The sequence below is a fragment of the Delphinapterus leucas genome, chromosome 16 (genome assembly GCF_059928025.1).
Source record: "Delphinapterus leucas isolate spDelLeu-1000000601 "Yukka" chromosome 16, BTC_Dleu_Yukka2, whole genome shotgun sequence".
NCBI lineage: Eukaryota > Metazoa > Chordata > Mammalia > Artiodactyla > Monodontidae > Delphinapterus > Delphinapterus leucas.
In genome coordinates, this window is record NC_143144.1 from 60,840,951 (window position 1) to 60,863,339 (window position 22,389).

A 22,389-nucleotide genomic window follows, 5' to 3' on the forward strand; every position below is an offset into this window, starting at 1 on the left:
AAACGCACTCAGACCTGGGCTTCAGAGGTGGGAACATGAGTTGGCAGAGATCACACCGAAATATAAAACCAAGAAAAACTCTGCACACATAAAATAGGAGAAAGGAATAAAAATGTTCATAGGAAGGCTCTTCATAAGAGCAGAAACCATGATAGAAACAACCCAGATGTCCAGTGACAGGAGAATGAAGAACTGTGGTATAGTCACATAGTGGAATACTACACAGCCCTCAAAATGCATGAACTGCAGCAATATGAATCTTAGTAATATTAAGTAAAAATAATAAGCAGCCAAAAACTACATACAGCAGTATTCCTCTATAATAAGGTTAAAAAAAACTAAAAAAAAAAAATGGAAATACATAAAGCTAAGATAAATTTATAAAAAGGAAAAGAGAATGGTGGATACCTCAGGAGGAGGATGCATTTCAGCTATTGCCAAGGTCCTAGCTTTCATGTGATAAGTTCTATGACAGTACTATAATTAAATAAATGTGTCCTGTGCACAGGGCAATGAAAAGAGTGTGCCATGAAACAAGGGTATGATTAATCTAATTCTGTGCACCTGACATCCATTAACGGCAAGGGAGAGAAATTATGCCTACTTTCTCCAGGTAGCCTTATTTGTTTGGGGGAGAGGGGGAAAAGTTTCTTCCTTCCCAACCCTCTCTGGGACTTTTCTCTAGGTTCTCCTCCTGGAGAGGTGAGCTGGTGGCACAGAGGTGGGGCAGCAGGGAGAGGAGTAATCCAGGGTTTAGCTACTTCAGGAAAAGCGTCCTGGAATTGGTGGAGTAGGAACCTGGAGGTGGGTCAGCTTCCATTACCATTCAGCTCCCCCCATTCCCTAGGCTAAGAACTACAGGGTGTGTAGTCTGTCGTTCATTTCCTGCTCTTCATTGAAGACCTCCGGATGGAGTGGAAAGAAGCCTAAGAGGTACGTCCTGAGAGAATGGGACTGTGGCCACATGGTAGAGTGTTGTAAGCATTCTGGGTACTGGAGAGCTGGGTCCAGTGGAGGTCAAAACCACCATCTTCAAACTTCAGTTTGGGGACTTCCCTGGTGACGCAATGGTTAAGAATCTGCCTGCGAATGCAGGGGACACGGGTTCGAGCCCTGGTTCAGGAAGATCCCACATGCCGCGGAGCAACTAAGCCCGTGTGCTACAACTACTGAGCCTGCACTTTAGAGCCCACGAGCCACAACTACTGAAGCAGGTGCGCCGAGAGCCCATGCTCCGCAACAAGAGAAGCCACCGCAATGAGAAGCCCGCGCACCACAACCAAGAGTAGCCCCCGCTCGCCACAACTAGAGAAAGCCCGCACACAGCAACGAAGACCCAACGCAGCCAAAAATAAATTAATTAAAAAAAAATTCCGTTTGGAACTACGGGGCCGCTGACTCACACCTTTTTACACATTCCCTCTTTTCAGCCTGGCCCAGGACACACCTGGGCCATCCTAAGCACCCCCTGCCCCTCATCTCCCAGTCTTCCCTGCCCTTTCCTTCTTCATCCTAACTGTAGCTCCTAATCCTGTACTCTCACCTCTACTTCTACCAATCCCCAAAATGAGACCCTACTTTGTGAAAAAAGGGATTGGGGGGAAGCTCTGAGAGGGCAGCTTCAAACTTTCCACCTTAGGGGAAGGGGCTTAAGGTCAGACTGAACTGGGCTGGGCTTGCTGCGCTGGCCTCTTACCTTTAGGAAAGGGGTTAGAGGTTAGGTTGGACTGGGCTACTGGTATAAAAGGGGCTGGAGATTGTGCTGGACTAGACTAGCAGTCCTAAGAAAGGGGCTAGAAACCAGGCTGGATTGGACTGGGTTAGGAAACATGGGGAAGGAGCTGGGTTCAGGATGAGCTAGGGGCCTGGGGGTCAAGGCCTGGACCTCTGCAGTGGGGCCCGGCTGGCATACACAGTTGGGCTGAAACAAGTTTTTCAGCATCATGCTGGGCCTGGGACTGGGCCCTCCCCTGCACCCAGAAACAGAGGACATGAGGGCTTTGAAGGGTTTACTTCCCCCACCCCAGCAATTCCTCCTGAACAAGGGCCTTCCCCAGAGGGGCCACTGGGGCAAACAGGGAGGAGCCAGAGCTGGGGCTTCAGAGGAAGTCACTGGCCACCAGGTTTCCTGAGTTCAAAAAGTGGGTTCCCCTGTCTCTCTGGCCCATTCATTTCCCCCAGGGCAGAGTCCAGGCCTAGCAGGGCAGAGTCCAGGCTTAGCAATCTACCTCTCCCCTGGACCCCCACCTCCCTTTCAGAAACATACACACACACACAATGTGAACCTGCAAATGCTGAAACCCAGTCACATGCCCGCCCTGGCAGCCCCATAACCCAACACAATCGTACTGCCAAGCCATGCATTCAACAACACATCCTCATTTATGTACTTTTCACTGCCAACTCACACCCAGTGGTCATGCCTCCTCTGCCTTGTTCAGCACCGCATCCCTAGCACATGGAATTGGGGCTGGCACCTGGAGAGGGCTCAATGAATATTAGCTGAATGAATGAATCCACCAAGACATACATCATAAACAAATGCATATACAAGCCCACATGCCTATTAATACATGTATATGTCCCTTATATACACATATCCAAGCCCTCTCTGAGGTCAGAAGTTACTACATACACAAGCTCACACTCAGGCAAAAAGGTCAGATGTACACCTAGCGCCAGACACAAACACACTGCAGATAGGTGTTACCTAGGACTTCCAGGACGAATTAGTGGTCACAGCTGGCTGGTAAATGTCCTTCAGTCAGATCAGGCCTGCAGAGGGGTGGGATATGTGTGTGTGTACAAATGCAGGCCTTGGAGTTCTGAGGTCCTGGAGCAACGAGGAGCTGGGCTGGCAGCAGGGCAGGGCCGAGGTAACTGCATGGACTGGAAAGGGTGTGGGGTGGGCCATGCAGTCCTTTCCTCTGGTTTCTTCCTGCCAGCTTGGGAGGTGGGGGCAGAGGTGCAGGTCTATGAGGCCTTACTTGAGATCCAGAGACCTTAGTGAGGGAACAGTCTGAGGCCTCAGATTCCCCTGTCTGGGATGAAAATGAGGGAGACTTGGAATTGCCTGACGCTTTTACTGCCGTGGCCCGGGTTCAATCCCTGGTCAGGGAACTAAGATCCTGAAAGATGCGCGGCACAACCAAAAAAAAAGAAAAAGAAAAAAAAAATGAGGGAGACTGGGTAGGGGTTTTTGCAGGTGCTAACACCCCTCCCCAACCCACTGCAGTATCTCCCTATCTTGCCAATCTTCTATAATAGTGGGGAAGGAGGGGAATCAGGGAGAATACCTGGAAAGGAGTCTGAAAAGTGCCCTATTCCTCCTACCATCTCTCTGTGGAGCTTCAGGCTGTCCCCTAGCAATAGTGCTTAAGCATCCTCCTCTCTCTGTGCCTCAGCCCAAAGTCAGCAAGGAGACAACCCCACTACTCTCCCGCTTCCCCACCCAGGGACCTAACACCAGAGGAGACTAGTTCATATCTCAGCTGGGCTGGTAAGCTAGAGGCCAGGTAGGGGTAGGAATCTGACAAAAACAGGACTGAGTCTCCCAAGAATTCTAACCACCCAAAGCTCCTCCAATCCAAGTCCCCTCCTAGGCAAGAACCCCTTCCTCCACCCCTCCCCCAACAGCTTAATCCAGGTCTATCTATCCCAGAAACCCAGCCTGCAGAGGACCACCACCTGTCTGGCAGCCCCATGACAGTTAGGGGTGAGGAACAATAGTCCTGGGAGGGGCTGGGAAGTCAACTTTTGAGGAATACAGGGCAGCCTGGGACACATCAAGAACACCACCAGAAGAGTGAGGGGAAATGTGAGATGGGAGTGAGGGGGAATTCACAAGCCCAATTCATGCCTCTTCCCCAATGACTGGTGTTAGGGACTGCAGGAAGGAGGGGAAAAAGACTGCCTTGGACTGAGTCATTATAGGCATCAATGACCAACCAAGACACTCTCAAACCAAAAAGTCTCTTTATTGATCGGTACCATACATGACTCAAATGGCCCAAAAAAAAAAAAAAAAAAAAAAAAAAAAAAAAGGCATTACAGCGGGCGGGGTGGGACATCCACCTTCCCTACCCCTTCCCTCAGCTCCTGACACAATATCCTTCCAAAAGTGGCAGCTGGAGTAGAGGAAACAGGATGTGGGGGACCCCAGAATCCAGAAGGAAGAGTGGGGAGAGAGGTGGTGCTAACACTTCTGGAACTGGCCACAGGAGAAGGCAGCGAAGCCACAGAGCTGCGTCCAGACTCATGGGACCCTGCTCTCGGCCTCACCCTGGGCCTGGAGCCTCCACATGTCCAATTGTGAAACAGAGCTGAGGATCCTGGCTGCCTCCCCTGTCCTTCTATGAAGAAGGGGAGAGAGGAGATACTGAGAGATGAAGAGCCTTTACTTCAGCTGGAGGACAAAAGCCTATTGCTCCCTGGTGGGCTCAGAGCTGGGACACCCTCAGTGGCTTCTACCCCTCCTTGAAGGGCAGGGGAGGACTAGATATGCAGTCTGAGAAGTTGGGGAAAGAGAGTACTGGAGAGTGGATGAACCCCTCCTCCACCCATGCCTGCCCAACTGAGACAAAACAAAAAACACAGTGACAAACAAGGCTGCTCCCTTCCCTCCACACTCCCTAAGGCAGGGAGCCGCCCCCTCACCCCATCCAAGACAGCTGCTCTAGTGGAGGACTTGTAAAGAATATACACACCGTGGAGGGAGGGGGTTGGGGGCTGGGATAGAAGGAGTCACAAGCACTAGGAGGGCAGGCCAGAGTCCTAGAGGATGGGGAGACAGAGACAACAGCAGGGGGCTGTCACAAAAGTGAGGCCATCAATGGCGCCCTACCCCCATGGCATGCCTTCCCCAACTCCAGTCACCCCAGAGGAAAAGAGAAGAGAGATGGCAAAGTGTCTCCTTGGTCTGAAGCTCTCCAAACTGTGTAAAATGGTGATGCATACCCCACTACCTCCACATAGGCCCTAAGCTCTCCATCTGCCAGGCATAGGGAGGTAGCTGGACCTTTAATAAGGGGAAATAGGGGACATGAGTGATTTTTTTTTTAAACTTACATTTTTAATAATATTATTTTTTAAAAAACTTGGAGCTGGGATAGGTGGCAGAAGGGAGGAGCCCAAAGCTTTACCCCTCTACTACCAGCCACCTAAGGGGAGGGTTTGGAGGAGGGGCATTCAATCAAGCCCCATAACTTTTAAGTCCCTAAGGGCTGTGGGCATAGACAACCCCAGGCTTGAAGAGGGTGGAGTCAGGAGGATGAGGGAACCCAGAACCTGGGGTGAGGATGGAGGCAAATGCCCTGGGAGGTGGTCAGGGCATTTCTCAGAGGCCCAGGGTCCACATAGGCATCCACATGAGTACCCCCTTCCCCAAAAGGCTCTGCAGAGGCCAGCCCCAGCCCAGGGCCACTGGGGGGGCAAATCTTGGCACCTGCCCCCAGTGAGTCCAGTTCCTCCCTGAAGCGGGTGGATGAGGCTGCCCATTTTAGATGCTCAGTCTCTTCATTCTGTCTTCTGCTCCCTGGGGCTTCGAGGGGTGGGGCAGACAGGCAGAGCGCTGGGTGGCGGTGGCCATGGCAAAGCCTTTACTGGGAGGCCTGTGACGTGGGGTTCTCCGATTTGCTCTCTTGGCTGGACGGAGGCTTGCTGTTCCAGGGGCTGTTGGCGCCCAGGGCAGGGGAGTTGTTAAAGCTGTCCTCGTCGTCAATGCCGTTGGCCGCGTCAAACTGGGTGTTCTCCAGACGGGTGATGAGCCTCTCGTCCTCGTCCCCGAACTCCCCGCCCATCAGGGTGGGCTCCCCCACCACCATCACATCCTGAGAGTGGCGGAGGTCCCCAAACATAATCGGGGCAGGGGCTCGCCCAGCCCAGGGCAGCAGATACCCCCAGAGCCCCAACACCCACCCGGGAAACTCAACCCCACAACCCCCAACTTATACCCCAATTTAAAACCCCAACTCCTCTGATACCCTCCGCCCCTGGAATACTTCCCACTGAATGACTGCAAAGCATCACAGCCTTTAACCTATATCCACTGGATTCTGGGAGAAGTCAGTCTACTCCTCTAGCTCCCTAGTCCATCTCTCCAAAATTTTAGGGGGCTCCTGAACTTCTGTCCAATGTAAGAGAGAAGGAGCAGATCCAAAACACCGTTGGGGAAATGTATGTGCATGTATGTATTCTAGATTTGCACACATTCAAGTCTGTGTGTCCCTCTGTCAGCGTGTGTGTCTCTCTGGTGGTCTGTGTGCCCCTAAGCTGTCTGTCCTTTATGTCCATACATTCCCATGGCTGTCTCCGTCCCTTGATGTCGTACGTTGCTACGTCTGAGTCTGTGTGATCACAATCATGCACGTGACTGACAAGGACTGTCATCAGGGACAAGAGTCAGCCCACGACGGCAAAGTACACTGGGAAAAACTGTCTTTGTTTCTACATCTGCTAGTGAGCTCAGGATGGGACAGGGTCCAGGATCAGGGGCCAGCAGTGGGGCAGCCCAGAAGAGAGAAGAAAGCCGAGATGCTTACAGGTACCTGGCTGGAGAGGGCGAAGGTGCTGGCTGGGCTTTTCTTCTTGCTGTTGCTGTTGTTGGTGTTGCCGCCCCCCGAGCTCATGGTGCTGCCCCCTGACATCTTCCTTTTCCGCCGCTTGCTGGGCTGCTGCCGTGCAGGCTCCGCTGTGCCAGGGAAAGGAGACTCAGGTGGGGTAGCGCCCTGGGACCCTCATTCCCCATTCTGGCTCCTAAGGAGCCTGAGCCTACCCTGATCCCAATCTTGCAGACCCAGGAAAGAGGAAAGGGCTTTGTGAGGAGACAGCGATATAGCCTTGGGAAAGCAGCATCAGATACTGGTAAGAGCAGGTACAGGTGCAAGGCACTCACCAGGGGGTGCTACCATGCGCTGCCACTTCTGGAAGAGGCAGGTCTTGAGACAGTCACGGGGGCTGAGGCTGTAGGTCTTGTGGCGGGACATGAGCTCCTGCATGGGCTCGAGTATCACACAGAGCTGGGGGGAGACCAGTTAGTGGCTTGTCAGGGGACAGACGTGGAGTGGAGACCAAATGGGATGGGGCAGAAATTGGGTGACCAGAGACTCACTCGGAGGTAGTTGAGAGTGGAATTGGACAGCCCACACCGGGTGATGTTTTTGGAAAGCTGATCCAACATCTGGGGGTCCTGGGCCTAGAGGAGGAGAAAGGTAAGAATACTAGCACCTGGGTTGCATCTGCTCACCTGCCCTATCATCTTAGCCTCGTGACACCCAAGAGAAGAGGGGCTACTATATAAAAACCCATTTTTCAGATGGATAAACTTCAACCCTCTGTCTAGGGCCACTGGCGGGTAATGGCAGACCTCGTTCCACCCTTCCTGCTGCCTGCCCTCAGCCTTGTGGCTTAGGTTCTGTGCACAACTCACATGCATGGCAAGGATGCTGCGGGGGATGAGCTCTCGGTGCTGCCGGATGCTGAAGTGCCACGTTTTTATCCGCATCATGTCATCAAACATGAACTCCAGGTACAACCGGCCCTCCACACAAACCTGGAAACAAGCTTGTCACAAGTCTGCTCACTTCCCCACATACGCAAAAGTATACCAGTTCCCCTGTTTCCTCATGATTCTCCCACTACATACACTCCTGCCACCTGAACAGAAATCTGGGTGCATAACTGACATGGACCGTCTCCTCATATACCTGCCACACCGGCACACACACACACACAGACACACACACACAGACACACACACACACACAGTAGAAACGCTTAACAGATTCTTGTCCTCTCCTCTTGTAGCTAGTAAAACACTCGTCAGCCATAAGCTCCATGAGGACAGGCTCTTGTTCACTGGTGTCTCCCTGCGGCCCAGAAAACTGTCATGTACAAATTCAATACATGTCTGCTGAATACTGCAGCATGCCTGCCATCCCTGTGCATCCTGCCACTTCCCATTATGTCTCCCTGGGGAAAAGCCAAGTACATTTTTGGGAGCCAGAAGGGGAATCAAACCCAGGTACTTCAGTGCTCCACATCCAGCTGGGTGCTAACCTGGGTGAACATAGGTTTGCCATGCTGGGTCACCATGCTGCCCTGGTCACAGTCAAGGGAAACAAAGTTGCTGTGGAATGCCTCCTTGGGGTGCTTAAGTACATAGTAGAGCTCCGTAGCACCCCCCTCAAAGATGCTGCGGAAGTAGCGTGGGATCAGGGTCCGGCCAATGGCTGCAGAGATGGGACAAACTCTTCAGAACAGAAGGATCTCAAAAGTGGTCAGGCAGATACCACCCCTGCCAAGACAGATCCCCTGGGACAAATACCCACGCCCAGATCTTAGAAGGACACAGGAGATGTACGCTCTTACAGCAGCACTGGCAGGACCCCTAGAGGTCACTCACTATATCTCTTTGGTCCATCCTCCAGGCAGAAAGTGATGGTTAACATGGCATCATCCTCAAAGAACTCAGTCGTGAAAGCATCCCACCAGAGATTGTCACACTCCTAAGAAGCACAGGGAGGGGTGTGTGTGTCAGAAGACATGCCACAGGGGTGCCCAGATGGCCCTCTCCCTCCAAGCTCCTTTCCCCTGGCTATACCTCTGTCCAGTTTTGAAGCCGTTTGTTAAGCTCGAATATCCTGTAGTCAGTTTGGTTGCCATATGGTGTGTGCCTCCTGGGGGAAGTGAAGAAGGGAGATCAGTAGGAGCAGAGCCTCCCCCTCACCACCCCCGCCTTCACCCCTGTAATGGAAAGCACCAACCTCCCCACTGGGCTCCACTTACCCAATCCCAGGCTCCAGGTAGGTAGGCGGGTACATGGGAGTTGGGCTGTGTAAGGGAAGAGGCTATGAGAATGGGGGTGGAAGACAGGAATTATTGGGGGGTGTCACTCCCTCCCCTTTTCAGGCAGGATGCCATCTGGGGAAGGAACAGGAAGTGGACAAGAAACTCACCCCACATCCCGATCTAGCATGGTGCCGGGATGGAAGGGGGGGAAGGCGTTGCCGTTCGGAGGCTCCTTGGGTGAGTACAGCTTGAATGACTTTGAGGAACAACCTAGAAGGGAAAGAAAGAAGGGGTCTCCTGAGTCCCTCTTGGCAGTGCTCCTAGAAGTCTGCTAGACTGTATGCACAGGGACTGGTCTTCTGGAGCCCCCGAGGGCACTAGGGGAGGGAGACTACCCTACGGAGCACCTATCCCAGTTTTTATTAAGAAACTAGAAATTCTCAGCCCTAATACCCAAGACCCCATTTCTTCATGTGGCTGAGCCCTGGATGACAGAATTGAACCTGGGAAGAAATGTCAATACCACAGGATAAATAAATATCTAAATATCAGAATCTAAAATTTTGAGAAACTCCCTTTTCATCTACATTATTTTGTTTAATCATCATCACAAGCCTGTGAGGGAGCAGGGCCGAGTGTAACATTCCCATTCTATAAATGAAGCAACTAAAAGTTCAAAGGGACTTACCAAGACTGTACAGCTACTAACTGGCAGAGTGAGAACTCAAGTCCTAGGGCTCAAGCTTAGTCTTCCGATTCCCATATCCTATAGTATTTACCCCTCTATTGCCCTCTGGAGACCAGGTTGGGGGAGGGTAAAGGGGGATTTTGCCAACTCCCTGCTCCTTCTCCACCCCCAGGGTCTCAGGAGGGCAGGGGATAGAAAGATAAAGGGGGGGGGGAGTGCCTGCTGGGTGCCGCCCACCAGATAACCAGTTGGGCCTTCTGCCTCTCCCACAAACGGCCACTCCCTTATCAGCCCAGCCCCCCCCCACACACCCACCATGGGTCTAGTATTGTCTCCAAACCAGAAACCCAAAGCCTCAACCCCTTTTCTCTCCTTAGACTTGCAGTGAGGGAGGGAGGTAGACGGGCCTCCAATGGGTCCCACTCTAGTTACATATAGAAAATAAGAAGCCCCAGGGAAGGAGCCTAGGTTTCAGGGGCTCAGTCTAGGAGGCAAGTGGTAACTAGACAGGGTCTCTGCTTGTGTGTATCTGTGCATGTGCTCATGTGTCCCCTCTCCACCTCACTCAGAAGCATACACAGTTCTACTCCTGCTCTACTATTACCTGACTGGAAGAAGTGTTACTTTCATAGCTAGGTAAGAGCCAGGTACCCTCACAATGCCACTTATCCCCTCCCCACCAGACAGGAGGAGATCGTGAAGCAGAGTCCTAGTCACAGCTGCTTCCTCATGTCCCCCAAACTTGATTGCATTTGGAAGGGTAGCTGTATCGCTGTATCTGAGCCCCATCTCCAATTTAGATACAAAATCTATTTTGTTCCTTGGGAGGAAGAGACAAAGGAAGACCCTGTACCAACATGTATCATTTAATTCTCTCCCCTGGGTCCCCTCCTCACAATATGGGCCAAAGGAGGGTCCCAGAGAGGCCTACCCTCCACCGTCCCCAAAGACTCAGTGCCAAGACTCAGAGCCTGTGTGTACCTGCACACGCGTGTGCCTCATCCTGCCTAGCAGGCTTGCACCCGCAGCTCGCCCCAACATGTCTACCAAGGGCTGGAACCCAGCAGCCCCAGGCAGGATCAGGGTGCCTGCAACAGGCCCTTGCCCCACGCATGAGCTCTCACAGGCCACATCCAAATGCTCCCAGCACGACATACACAGCCTTCACATGCCAGTCAGGACTGAATGAGGAGCATGTGTCCTCAGGAAAGAGGCAGTCCCACCCAACCCCAAGTCTCCCCACTCCACAGACAGGTGGACAAGGCCATGTAGGAAGTCAAAGCTCACATTAGCAACCAGAAGCCAGGCCTGGGCAATGCACCCAGTAGTCTAGATTATTAGACCTGGCCCTCATCCCCTACCTAGGCCCTCCTTTCCCCAAAAGCATTACTGCCCCTGCCCCTCAGTTTCAGGACCACTTGAAATGTATCAGCTCAAGACCCTAAAGAGAAGGGAGGCAAAACACCAGGGTTCCTCTCTAACTCTGAAAAAAGTTTCAGAGCTTCAATTTCTCACTTGAGAAATGACAGGCATTGCCTGGGGCTAGGTAACAGTACTGAGGAGCTAAAGCCCAACGCTTTGGGGCCTCTATTTACACGACCAGTGAAGGGACACAAATAAACTCAGCATCTCTCCAGAGCCATAGCAACTCCCAGTAGCCCCAGCACAAGGGCTGGGGAGTGAGAAGAGAAGGGGAGGGAACATCACCCAGACCATCTGTCCCTGCTGCTGCCTGTCCCCAGCAGCAGGGGTAGAGGGAGCAACGTGGGGGTGGGGGTGAGGGGATGGATGTGTCATCCAGTCTTGGAGTCAGGCAGAGTCCCGTCTCCCACCTCTAGCAACCTAGGAGCCCTTAGGAAGGGGGAGGAGAGAGGAAGAGCCCAGAACTAGTAAAGTTTTCTCAGAATGGAAGCTGCATCCTGTGGCCTAGGGGGGCACCTCCAGCTGGGTATTTCCATGGTAACCAGCCTGACCCGAGGGCAGGCCCCCTCCCTTTGGGGGCTGACAAGAGGTCGTCAGCAGGCCTGAGAGCCCTCTCCTCTATGAGCTGGGTCACCTCTCTCACAGCCAGCATACCAGGCCCGGGCCTGATGGAGGACCTTCCACCCACCCCCAACAGGCTTGCAGGGTGCCCAGACTTACTTACCTGGGAGAACTGAGGGGGCCAGGAGAGGTGCGGGGAGCGGCTGCGAGCCCAGAGGGGCCCTGGCAGGGGTGAGGCCTGAGGGGGGGCCAACTTCAGCCGCTCATGTCCCGAGTGGGACAGGCAGGCCTGGCTGGGAGTTCCACTCCGCGGGCTGCACAAAGACTCGCACGCACGGCCTCGGCCCGCCCCACGGCGGCCACAGCCCCGGGAGAAAGTTACAATGGCCACTGGGCTGGGGACCCGGGGCCAGGGGGCCGGCCTGGGGGGCGGGGGGCCGCGGGGAGTCCGGAGCCTTCTTTGTTTGCAAGGTTTCCCTCAACAATGGCTGCTCCGCTCTTTCCTCCTCCTCCTCCTCCTCCTCCTCTGCTCTCCCCGCCGCCGCCTCTGCCTCTGCCTCCAAGCAGCCCGCCCGCCCTCCCCAGGCCAGCAGGCCCCTCCGCCGGGGCACCAGCAGAGGCAGGGCCCGGCACTCACACTCACTCACACTCGCTCACGCACAGACACACACAGCGCCCCGCCGGCTCCCTTCCTTTTCTCCCTTTCTCTCCCTCCCTCCCCGCTGGCTCTCTCAGAGCCTCTCTCAGAATGAGGCCCCAGGGCGGGCGGAGGGTGGAGCTGCCCCCACCGGCCCCGCCCCCTCCCTGCGAGGAAAGAGGAAGAGGGAGAGAGGGGAGGGAGACAGCTCGAGAGAGGGAGGCAGGCAGGGAGGACTGCTGAGAAAAACAAAAGAGAGACAGAGACTGGGAGAGACAGGGGACAGGCCGGAGAGAGGGAGACAGAGAGACTGGGTCTGGAGAGACCGGGATGGAGGGGAGGGCTGTGGGAGCCAGGAACTGGAATGCCGCTCCCAAGCCCCAAGCGGGGTGCTCAGGGGTGAGCTGGGGAGCCTTAGCCACAGGCAGGGATGGAGGAGGGCACTCGTCCTCTCTGGAGACTCCCAGTATCTTCTAACGGTCTCCCAAACATCCCCCAAATCTCTCTTCCTCTCCCTAGTGATCTCTCGGGTTGAAGGCTGGCCTGAGCAGCCACCCTTGGCTGGTGAAATCCCAGAGCAGCTGGGGGGAAGGCTCCAGGGGGTTATTTTTGACAGAGACACACTCAGACTTCAGCCTGTAAACACTGATTGGAAGGAGGGGGACACTCCAGGTTCCCTGCCCCCAACCCAGCTTAGTTCCAAATGCTGACTACCTTTGCAGGAAGCCCCCTTTCCCCCACCCACCCATCATCACCACCACCACCACCACCACCACCACCACCGGAGGCACGTGGGTGCAAGGGAAAGGGGCTCTGTTAGAGCTCAGGAAGGCAAACTTGCCCATCTGAGGGTCCCCAGAAGGGGTCTAGTCTGCTGCTGAATCCTCCCCCAAACCCTAGGAAAAAATGGTATATGGTTACCAGGGTAGGAACCTGTTCTCCAATGCAAGGGGGGAAGCCCAAGAGAGGGGGCTTTTCTAAAACTTGGATAGTGGTCCAGGCCCTACTACCTGGACAGAAACACACACACACACACACACACACACACACACACACACTCTCTCTCTCTCTCTCTCTCACATGGGAAGTGGGGGGCAGTAAGGACTTCCTTCTGCTTTGCAATTTGAGTCTCAGCTTTGTATTCCCGCCCCCCCCAACCAGATTCACACACAGCCCCACAACAGGATGGCATACACACCAGCTGACTGTGCAATAATAATACTATTGCATCTGGCTCTGTGAACATCCTACACACACAATTAACACAGCTCACTCTCACACAAATCCGTACCTGATACACACTGCAACCTGTGATATACCTCAAACCTCAAATAAACCCAAACCCAGGACACACACACATACACAGTGGGACCTGTGACGCACATGCCCCAAGACACACCCCAAAACTGCATTATACCTCCTGAACCTTTGACAGACTGCTACACACATACCCTGACCATTTGTTACCCAGGGACTAACCCCACCCCCCTCTGAAATCTGCACACCATTCTCCATCATGGCCTGACCATATGATACATCCTGGCTTTCATAAACCTATCGAAATCTATACTATTCATCCAGAATGCCTACCATCATACTGCCTACCACCAGGGCTTGAGATACTTGTCCTGACTCCCAAATTTACAGCCCAACTCTGGGATAACTACATTCCTCCCCCACTGACAGGACAATTCCTGTCATTTGTTTTGTGCCTTTAAACTTTCCAAAGCACAGTCACAGGCAGTACCTCAAGAGATCCTAATAGCATCCAGGGCCTATTATCCTAACTTGCACAGATTACAGTGAGACAGGAGGGCCTGAGGCTGGAACCCTGGTTCTAACCCCACTCACACAAGCCCAGCCCTGGGGCACTGCAGCCATTCCTACTGCCTGCCCCCTCCAAGGAATGGTCACTCCAGGCCCCAAATGACTATCTACTTGGGGAGGGGAGATGGTTGTGTGCTCTGGCTTCAGCATCCAGTTCAGAACTCAGAACCCCCACCCAGTCTGTCTCCTCAAATTTCAGGGAGAAGGGCCCCTAAATACCAAGATGTATCCAGACCCTGGCATATCACTCAAAACGGGCCCTCTCCTAGTTCCCCTTCTCCAGCAAGTCCTCTCTCAGTTCGGACTTAATTCTCCCACTTGCACAGGGGCAGATGAGGTCCAACTAAAGAGAGCAACTCAGAGTTAGAAGGCTCTAAAATTGGTGGGAGGTGGGGTGGGGAGAAAGCAGGGAGCAGCAAAGACTGACAAAGGTGATGAGGGAGGGAAGAGCAAGAGCACCCCTGCTGGAGGTGGGAATTCTGAAGGGGAGCAGCCCGCCCCAGCCCACAGGATAAGGTACCAGCACTGCCCCCTGCCCGGGCCCCTGGGGCTCCCTGACCCAGGCCTCCAGTGTGCCTGCCCCCCTTCCTTTGTCTGTGCCCGGCCTCCCGTTGGCCTGGCGCTCTGCCATCCTCCTCTCCTGGCTCCCAGCCGCCACCACTGCTGCCTCCTCCCCTCCCCCTACTCCTCCCTACCTTAACCCTTCTGAGTCACATGCTGCCCCAGACAGGCCCTGGCCCCCTCAGCAACCTGCCCTGCCCAGGATGATGTCCCTTAGCAGAGATCCTCCCTGCTCCCGACCAAAGCCCCAGAAGCTACTACACACCCCAGGAGCACTATGAGAGCTAGATGTGTGTATGTGTGTATCTTGTAGTGTTTCCTTCTGCATGTGCATGTGTGTGGGTCTGCGTGTGCTCTGGCTTCCCTCAGTCACATGTGTGGGGCATGTGCTGTCTCTGCCGGGCTGGGGGAGGAGGAGCCGGGAGACAGCAGAGCACAAAGGAGAGACTCAGGCAGGCAGGCAGGCAGGCGGCAGGCACGCAGCCTGCCAGGGCGCCTGGGCCCCCACCCCAGGGCTGCTCAGGTTGCGGGGGATGGTCTTTAGGCCTGGACTGGACATGCTGCCACGGGGTCCCTGTGTTCAGCCATGTGCTCACACACACCCATGCAAGCGTGGTGCCCTCCCTTACCCCGAATCCTACCATTTCTCACCCCCAGGCCACTCTCATGCCCCTCCCCAAGTGGTTCTCTTGAAGACTAACCTCCATCCATCCTCTGTGGCACCAATCCATAGACTTCCTCACATTCAGGAAAAAGATTCCCCACTCTCGGCCATCTTAGGCCCCCTCTTCCCCAACCAGATCACCAGACACACAAAAGGAACATACCTTTTAGGGCACTGCCTTAAGTTGTCCCCCCTCACACATACAGGTCCTCTTCTGTACCCATGCTGCTCCCTGAGAGACTGAGAGGGAAACTTTCTCCCTTCTCCTACAGGACCAGGCACCCTACCTCAACTTCAAGATCAACCTCCCATCTACCTCCAGCTTGACAACCCTTCCATACTCACCTCCTGCTCGCTATTTGTAGGCACTAATAATCATATTTAAGACTCAGCCCTTTAGCTATGCTTATGTAGGGCGATGGAGGATCAAGGCCATGGGATGGACTCAGAGAATGGATGGATCTGAACAGGGTACTCAGCGTGGGGCAATTGTAAAGAAAATACACAAACACACACACCAAGCTGGTAGGAGGAGGAATGATGGGGCCAGGCAGGATTCCAGCTTGCCAGGCTCTTCCCTCTCCTCCTCTCCCCGACCCTCTGCAGCAGGAGCCAGGGGTTCCCACACCTGGATATCCCAGGATTCTTAGGCTCTACTAGCCCTCCCTCTGGGCCCCATGCCCCTTAAACGTCAGCCTCAGCAGGCACTTTAAGTGTGTGCCCAGCCCAGCAGAGCTTTGGCCTGGGTCACATGATTTTCAAGGAAGCTTCCGCACTGGCAGCTTCCCTTGGGGATGTGTGTTGGGGGGAGGGGGGTTTCCAGTTGTGAGGTATGGGCCTCCCAGAGAACAGGGCATTTGGAGGGGCTAAGGATCCAAACCAGGCTAGATTCAGGAATACCTGACTTTCCAAAGAAAGCTAACTCCTGCCTGGGACAGAAGGGGGTCCTGCAGGTAATTCAAGAACCCAGAGTCCTGGGGATGGATATAAACCGTGTTCTGAGGCCCTCTGAAGACCACCTCTCCAGTCACACGGCCCCTCTCCTTCTCCCTGGCAGCAGGAAAGAACTCAGACCCAGGCCTTCCTCCTCCCTAGGAAAGAACTCAGACCCAGGCTGTCTGTCACTGGCAAGAGCTGATGTGTTCGGGGGGAGGCAGGGATCTGAACCTAAGTCCTCTCATTGGGGTCAAGCATCGCTCCCCTCAATTCAACTCTCACAAGTCACTCTTATTTCCTAGCTTGCCTGGGTCTGCCACATTCCCCCTCCCACTAGGGCGAAGATGCCAGACCCAAGGGCCCAATTATCTGCCCCCCACACCCCAGGAGGACCTCGTGTCCCTCAGGAGGGCCAACCTTCCCTGGCAACAGGCAGGATAATTTGGAGGGGGGCAAGACGGCCCCCAATCAATCCCTCCCCCCAAACAGGGTCCTCAGAAACAGCCTGGAGGGAGGTGTCACAGAATAGGTAAGAGGGAATAGGCAGCAGGGAAGGGGGGGCAACCCAAACCAGCCAATCACAACTGTATGATGACCTGAGGGGGGGGTCAAAAGTCCAGACTCACTTCTGATTGGCTAACACCCTGGAATTCTGGGAATTTCAGCCCCCCCAAAACCCCTCCCTAAGTAGCCTCCTCCACCAAAAAACACACACAAGCTAACCCCAGCGCCCCTTACCCGTGCCTCTGGGCTGCTGCGCATTTACACAGTTGGGGAAAACCTTCCCCCGACTGAGGCCCCACACACCCCTCAAGCCTCCGACCACAGGCATGCCATCGACGCCCCACACACAAGTTCTCACCAAACAAGGGGTGAAGGATCGGCAGGGAGGGTTCGGGGAGGGGCCGGGCGGCCGCGCGCCCCACTCACCAGGACAGGCACAGCCCACTGACATCTTCACATCGCCCGCCGCTGGGGGCCCAGCCAAGTCACGGTGCCCGCCCCGCGCGGGGACAGGCTGGGCATGAGCCGCCGCCGCCGCCCGCGGCCCCCGCTGTCCTCGCCGCCGGCCCGGCCCGGCCTCGGCCCGGTGCGGGCGGCCCCTGGCTGCAGTGAGGGGCCTGTCAGGCGTGGAGCAGACAGGAAGGAAGCCAGGCAGGAAGGCGAGCTGTCTCTGCGTGTGTGCGCGCGGGTGTGCGTCCCCGGAGTGTGTGTCTGTGTGTGCGCGTGTGCGTGTGCGTGTCTGTGCGCTCCCGCCGCCCTCCCCGCCGCCAACGCCGCCGCCGCTGCCGCTCGCCCCCTCTAGCTCTCGCGCTCCCTCTCGCTCTCGCTCTCGCTCTCCCTCGGTAGGCGCCCGCTCACCAGCCCTAGTCGGGCTGGGCCGGGCTTTATTAATATGCTAATTGCCTGCTAGTGGGCGGGGAGAGCAGTGTCAAAGTGACCCGGGCGAGGGCGCAGCGGGCGGCGACTTGCGTGCGCAGCGCGGCGGCGGACGGCGAGGGGCCGGCAGCGCTCCGAGTTCGGCGTGCTTGTGACGCAGCTTTTAAAAAAGGAGACCGAGGCAGAGACCCGGGAGAGGGCGGGCGAGGGGAAGGGAGAGGAAGCGAAGCCTCACGCTGGGTGTCCGTCCTCCGGGCGCCGCTGGGTTGGGAGCTTAGAGGAGCCGAAGCGGGAGCCGGGACTGGGGGAGGCGGGGCCAGGGTGGGCTTTGAGATGTAGCTCTGTCTCCACCCCCCGGCCGCGCTCTGGGAGGGAAACGCGACTGCCGACCCCCCGCCCATGCACTCTGCTGAAACCCCAATCTTAATCTGGAGGCCCCTGGTTATGCGCTCCCACCCCAACGTGGGTGGGGAAAGCAGCACTATCTTAATTCTAGTAGCAACCCCTGAATTCACCTCCCCCCTAAATTAATTACCCCTCCCATGCCTGCTAAACCAGTTGGAACTGGCCCTAAAAGGGTTAATTAGGTGAGGTCCCGGCCCTCCCTCGCCTAATTGCCTGGGATCTGTGTTTTGCTGGGAGAAGGGCGGGTAGCGAAATGACCGCCAGGTTGGTCTGGGGAGGGAGAATCCGTAGGCTGTCCTTTACCCTTGCAGACTCTGACTCATCAGTCGAGATGCTCACCTCCCTTCCCCCTTTCTCCATCCAGTTTCAGCCTCCCTCCCCCCGCCCCCCCGCCCCCCCCCCGCCCCCCCCCGCCAATCGCCTGGAAGCTGCTTTCCTTTGAGGGCCTCCGAGACTGGGAAGAACAGGAAGCAAACCCCTCCAGTGCCCCCTACCCGCAGGGGCTGTGGCCTCAGTTGGAGGGGGTGGGGTGGAAGGGAGGATGATGTGGATGGCCAACGTAAGGAACACTCCTTCCCCAGGGAGGAGCTTCCCAACCTTCAGAAGCTCCTCAAGGATTCCCTAACCCAGCCGGGGTGGGGGGCAACATCGCCATCTCCATCCCTTCCCAAAAGCCCAGCCTTAGCTGCCTCATAAACAGGAAATACCTATTAGCTGGGAGGAGGGAGGGGAGGGGAGACGTCTGGAAGAGAGAGTTGGACCCCTCCCTTCTGGGGGTCCCCAGCTGCTAGCTTCTCTTCTTTAAGCTTCAGGGTGGGCTACAGGAGTAGATGCTGGGGACCTGGCCTGGTGTCCCCTTCCTAGGGCGTCTGCCCCAGACTGGGTGAAGGGTCCTCCTTCCCTTTGTTACTTAGGTGGGGATTGATTGTGAAGGTTCCCTCACCCCTGCCCAGAGTCTGCACAGCTGGCTTGACTGGCTGGGGGAGGGTTACAGATGTGGAAGCTTAAGTGTTTATGAGACCCCTTAAGCTTTTGCTGAGGGAGCAAGAAACGAAGGGCAGATGTAGAGTCTGAGAGTTGAAAAGAGGGCCTGCCCAGGGATGGGCATCCCCTCCCTTATGCTCAGGAGAGGGTGGGGGAAGGGAACTGTAAGCCTAACCTCTCACTAACTCCAGCATTCCGTCCACATTGTGGATTCCCCCACCCCTAGCTTTCCCTACCTCCACCCTCTGGGGGGCGGGGGGGGGCGAGATAGAAGCCTGCAGAGGGATGTGACTGAAGCCATCCACACTTACACAGTTATTTCCTTGGCAGCATCCCCTGCCTGTGTCCACCTCCTCCCCACATTCCGCAGGGCAGAGGTCAGCACTACAGGGAGTAAAGGGAACCTAAAGCAATGGAAATTTAGCCTGGAATTTTGGATACCTCAGTTTGAATTCCAGCTTTGCCCCTCACTAGCAAATTACCTGGGACAACTGACTTCCCCATTCTGAACTCTAGCTTTACCCTCTGTTATTGGTACCTGCAGCTTGATGAGAGTCAAATGAGACAATGTATGCCCAGTCGCCTAGCCCAATGCCAGCCATGTAGTCAGTACTCAATATACATTAGCTCCTTTCTGCTTTCTTTGAGGTTATCGGTTATTTCAAAAGTTTCAGGGGCTTCCCTGGTGGTGCAGTGGTTGAGAGTCTGCCTGCTGATGCAGGGGACACGGGTTCGTGCCCCGGTCCGGGAAGATCCCACATGCCGCGGAGCGGCTGGGCCCGTGAGCCATGGCCGCTGAGCCTGCGCATCCGGAGCCTGTGCTCCGCAATGGGAGAGGCCATGAACAGTGAGAGGCCCGCATACAGCAAAAAAAAAAAAAAAAAAAAAAATTTCAGGAGTGGGCTGAATTGGCTGGACCCCTTTCACTCTCTACTGTGTATGAATTTGCCTTCCCCCAATCCTGTAACCACTCACCCCTAAGGCCACTCATTCCAAATAACTAGCTTGGCCAGATTCCACGGTGATCACCAATCACTTGAGTGGACAAAGGGGCTTATAACCCACCCTATAGGGGACTTTGCCGCCTCTCAATCTAAGGCTCCCTTCTCCTAGATTACACATGTGGAAGGTGGAAGGCTGGGAAGAAGAAAAACAGCATTTGTTGAGTATACACTATGTGCCAGGTACTGCGCAAGGTGTTTCACACCTGAGATCTCATTTACTTTTAATAATGACCTTTGGAAGAAGGTGCTGTTACCTCCACTAAACAAACAAGAAAACAGATTCAGGAAGGCTAATAAATTCAAACTTTCTGTAAAACATTCTTCTCTGTCTTCTTTGCCTACTAACTAGTTAATGCCTTTTAAACCTCAGTTACACCTTCACCTCCTCTGGGAAGGTACTCCTCTCACTCCCACCCCAGCTGATCTATTGGTCCTGTTTCCTTTAAGGAAATATTATCTCAGTACTGTTGAATGGGTGATTAAGTTAAGTGGATTCACCTCCCTGAACTTGCCCAAGTTCACACAACTAACAAGTACTTGACCCAGTGCTCTTTTCTGCCTTACTTCTAGTTTGGGCTAGGCCTGGGGAAGAAGAGGAAACCATCATTGGAGCAGCTCTGGAAACTGTGGTGCAGGCAAAAATGGGAGAAGTCACAGATGCCTGGCAGATAGCCCTGGGGTGTGGTAGGAAGGCAATGAGTCTATGTGGAAGGTCTTTAATGACAAGGTCCTGGAGGGTGGCAGGCTTAGCTGATGTGGATGGATGGATTTGAGCACCCAGTATTTTCTTTTTTTATGGCTGCGTTGGGTCTTCGTTGCTGTGCTCAGAGTTTCTCCAGTTGCGGCGAGCAGGGGCTACTCTTCATTGAGGTGAGCAGGCTTCTCATTGCAGTGGCTTCTAGCTGCGGAGCACGGGCTCCAGCAGTGTGGGTTTCAGTAGTTGCAGCATGCAGGCTTAGTAGCTGTGGCTCGCAGGCTCTAGAGCGCAGGCTCAGTAGCTGTGGCGCACGGGCTTAGTTGCTCCGCAGCATGTGGGATCTTCCTGGACCAGGGCTCGAACCCGTGTCCCCTGGCATTGGCAGGCGGATTCTTAACCACTGCACCACCAGGGAAGTCCAATATTTTCTTTTTTTGAGGTGAAATCACATGACATAAATTAACCATTTTTAAGTGAATAATTCAGGGACTTCCCTGGGGGACCAGTGGTTAAGACACTGCACTTCCACTGCAGGGGGCGTGGGTTCAATCCCTGGCCAGGGAACTAAGGTCCTGCATGCCATGTGACGTGGCAAAAAAAAAGGGAATAATTCAGGGACATTCCAATATTTTTAAATACAGTCATTAGTGCAAGATGGACTCTAGACATGGGGATGAAGCAAAATGGGAAGTGAGAAGAGGTGAGGTGGTAAGGAAAGGAGAAGGGAAGAGGAGCCCCACAGAGAGGCAGACAGCAGAAGCAATGGGCTAGACTGCTTTAGGACAGGTGGGTTCCCTGCTTCTTCCAGCTCCTAGAACCTGTCCCATCCAACTTCTTCTCCTGACCTTGACCTTGGCCTTCTCTATTTTCTCCCACATTTCTCTTACCCCTGAAACTCCCTCAAATACTCATTGGTATTGCTCTTTCTTTCAAGGACGAATCTTCTTTTTCCATCAAGATGGCAAATATGTCTTATTGGTGGCTCTGTCCCCAGCACCTAAGAAGGTGCCTAGAACCTGATATGTGTCCTATAACACTTACTAAATGATTATAAGAATTCTGATAGGATTTATCTTTTCCTGCTCCAACAAGTGACTCCTTCCCTTCTTGTCCATTTACCATCACCATCACCATCACCATTTACCATTACCATCCCTCTCTCTGTCAAATCAGTTTGGTAGATTTGGCCAAATAAATATGTAGAAGGCCCCATCCTTGTGTGGAGGAAACATTTACGTCTGGAGGAAAGGGATCTAGGAATCTGCATTTTAAAGAAGTGCCTCAGTTGGTTCTTACACATGCCAATATTTGGGAATAGTTCCTTCTAAAAGGGTCCATGCCCCTTCAGAGCATGCCGCCAAATGGGATGAAACCAATTCATTCATTCCACAAGCACCTGCTTAGCACAGTGGAGGATACACTACTAAGAACAGAGGAACCAAAGAAAACAGTCTGCTCTATTCACTGTGTGCCCCTGTTTAACCCTCCCTTAGCCTCAATTTCTTCCTCAGTAGAATGTGGACAATAATCCCTACTTTTCTAATTCTTCCAGGGATATTGCAAGGAGACAGCAAGCTGAAGACTGTAAACCATTCCTCAAATGTGGGTTGTTTGGGGCTAAAAATAAACCACTAAAAGGAATATTGCCTGAAAGTTTGCATCTCCCTGAAAGAATAACTGTAAACCAGGTATATTAATTATCTATTACTATGCAACAAGATACCCTCAAATTCAGCACCTTAGACAACAAATTTTTGTTATCTCCCTTGGTTTCTTTTTATTTTTTTGTTATCTTTTTTCCCTCAGTTTCTGAGGGTCAGGAATCCAGGAGTGGGT

General features: G+C 54.1%; 1 protein-coding gene across 6 annotated transcripts; it reads right to left on the reverse strand.

The window, feature by feature from the left end:
- Positions 1-2,527: 2,527 nt before the first annotated feature.
- LDB1 (LIM domain binding 1) lies at positions 2,528-17,456 on the reverse strand. 6 transcript variants are annotated; one of them, XM_089898106.1, is made up of 11 exons: positions 17,014-17,147; positions 8,955-9,057; positions 8,785-8,829; positions 8,600-8,675; positions 8,402-8,504; positions 8,056-8,228; positions 7,427-7,549; positions 7,109-7,192; positions 6,893-7,016; positions 6,546-6,688; positions 2,528-3,128 (listed from the first exon to the last, which is right to left on the reverse strand). In XM_089898106.1, exons 1-11 carry the CDS (start codon positions 17,036-17,038, stop codon positions 3,102-3,104), a joined length of 1,026 nt encoding a protein of 341 aa, XP_089754232.1. In that variant the 5' UTR covers positions 17,039-17,147; the 3' UTR covers positions 2,528-3,101. The 6 variants fall into 6 exon arrangements, with proteins under 6 accessions (XP_089754232.1, XP_089754231.1, XP_022424668.1 ...); XM_089898105.1 differs by having other exon boundaries at positions 6,540-6,688; XM_022568960.3 differs by lacking the exon at positions 2,528-3,128 and adding an exon at positions 5,050-5,828 and having other exon boundaries at positions 17,014-17,456.
- Positions 17,457-22,389: the final 4,933 nt, after the last annotated feature.

Excerpts from the sequence above, each read along its gene's own strand:
- LDB1 (XM_022568957.2), bottom strand. The coding sequence starts at position 17,038 with ATGTCAGTGGGCTGTGCCTGTCCTG. Across the intron at positions 8,830-8,954 it reads ATGCTAGATCGGGATGTGGG|CCCAACTCCCATGTACCCGC; the intron begins GTGAGTTTCTTG and ends TCCCTTACACAG. Across the intron at positions 5,829-6,539 it reads CCCTCTCCAGCCAGGTACCT|GATGTGATGGTGGTGGGGGA; the intron begins GTAAGCATCTCG and ends CGCCACTCTCAG.